The 1,451-nt window shown below is 48.8% G+C and overlaps 1 protein-coding gene across 1 annotated transcript in view; it reads left to right on the top strand.

Annotated features, from left to right (window-relative positions):
• Positions 1–1,451, top strand: part of GNL3L (guanine nucleotide binding protein-like 3 (nucleolar)-like) — a 39,697-nt gene that overhangs the window by 15,112 nt on the left and 23,134 nt on the right. The window contains exon 5 of the mRNA XM_011946577.1: positions 229–345. Within this exon, the coding sequence (XP_011801967.1) occupies positions 229–345 (117 nt within the window). The remainder of the gene's footprint in view (positions 1–228; positions 346–1,451) is intronic.

A 1,451-nucleotide genomic window follows, 5' to 3' on the forward strand; every position in this document is an offset into this window, starting at 1 on the left:
TCTCTCTCTGCTTTTTATACTCTCTTTTTATTTTTCTCTGCCACTCTTCCCTTCATCTCTCTTTTTCTTCTTCTCAAACCCTCATCTCCTGCTGTCATATCTTCCCTCTCCCTGGACCCTGCTCCTCCCACCTCTGCCATGTCGTGCCATTTCCTCTGTCTGTCACCCATCCGTCCCTTAGGCTGCAGACCCAGTCAGCTCCAGTCCCAGTGTGTTTTCACTTGTTAGGTTGAGGAGATGAGGGAGAAGCAGCAAGCTGCCCGGGAACATGAAAGACAAAAACGCAGGACCATCGAGAGCTACTGTCAGGATGTCCTAAGACGCCAGGAGGAGTTTGAGCGTAAGGTAAGAGTGCAGTCCTTGCCCCTGGGTAGGTTTGCTCAAAGCATCTTTTGCCGTTTTTCTGTGAAAGGGAAGAAGGAAGGGTGTGAAGTTGTTGGAGGGGAACAAGGGAATCAGTGTAGAGACGATGGAAAACCGTGGGGAGGGTCAAAGGGAGGAAGGGAGGGATAGAGGGAGATAAAGGGCCATTTTGAGCCTTACCCGTGACTGGACATCCCTGGAGAGCTCCTCTCCCCCAAGGTTGAGCCTAAAGACTGGGGCTAGTGGTGGGATCGGGGGCTGGGAGAGTTACATGTGACCAGGGGATGGGGTTGGGGCAGAGGGAGCGAGAGTATGAGGAGAGGATTGAGAGACAGAGAGGAGCATATGTGAGGGAATGTTGTTTCCTTCTGGGGCTTCTTGCTGCCTTTTTGGCAGATGTTCTTGTCTCACACACAGAATACACGCTTGCCAGCTCATACTCCCTTTTCTGACATGCAGTGTGTATGCCTCCCCCATCCTGTGTCCCTCATAGATTGTTTTTTTCACACCTCCCTCTTTCATCCCTCCCTTTCACACCCATGTGCACACTCAGGTCTCCACCTGGTGCTCAAGCACAGGCATACACATAGTCACACACATGAACCATGGGGTTCTGTCCATTTTTCTTCCAGTTCCCAGCTTTACTGGTTGGTCAAAGCTACTTTTTGGTGGCCTGAGACTCCCATGATTTTTTTTTTTTAATTATTATTTTACTTTAAGTTCTAGGGTACATGTGCACACCGTGCAGGTTTGTTACATATGTATCCATGTGCCATGTTAGTGTGCTGTACCCATTAACTTGTCATTCAGGCATATCTCCTGATGCTATCCCTCCCCCTCCACCCACCCCACGACAGGCCCCGGTGTGTGATGTTCCCCTTCCTGTGTCCAAGTGATCTCATTGTTCAATTCCCAACTATGAGTGAGAACATGCGGTGTTTGGTTTTCTGTCCTTGCGATAGTTTGCTGAGAATGATAGTTTCCAGCTTCATCCATGTCCCAACAAAGGACATGAACTCACCCTTTTTTATGGCTGCATAGTATTCCATGGTGTATATGTGCCACATTTTCTTAATCTAGTCTATCAT

The sequence above is a fragment of the Colobus angolensis genome, unplaced genomic scaffold, assembly GCF_000951035.1.
Source record: "Colobus angolensis palliatus isolate OR3802 unplaced genomic scaffold, Cang.pa_1.0 Scaffold250, whole genome shotgun sequence".
Classification (NCBI taxonomy): domain Eukaryota; kingdom Metazoa; phylum Chordata; class Mammalia; order Primates; family Cercopithecidae; genus Colobus; species Colobus angolensis.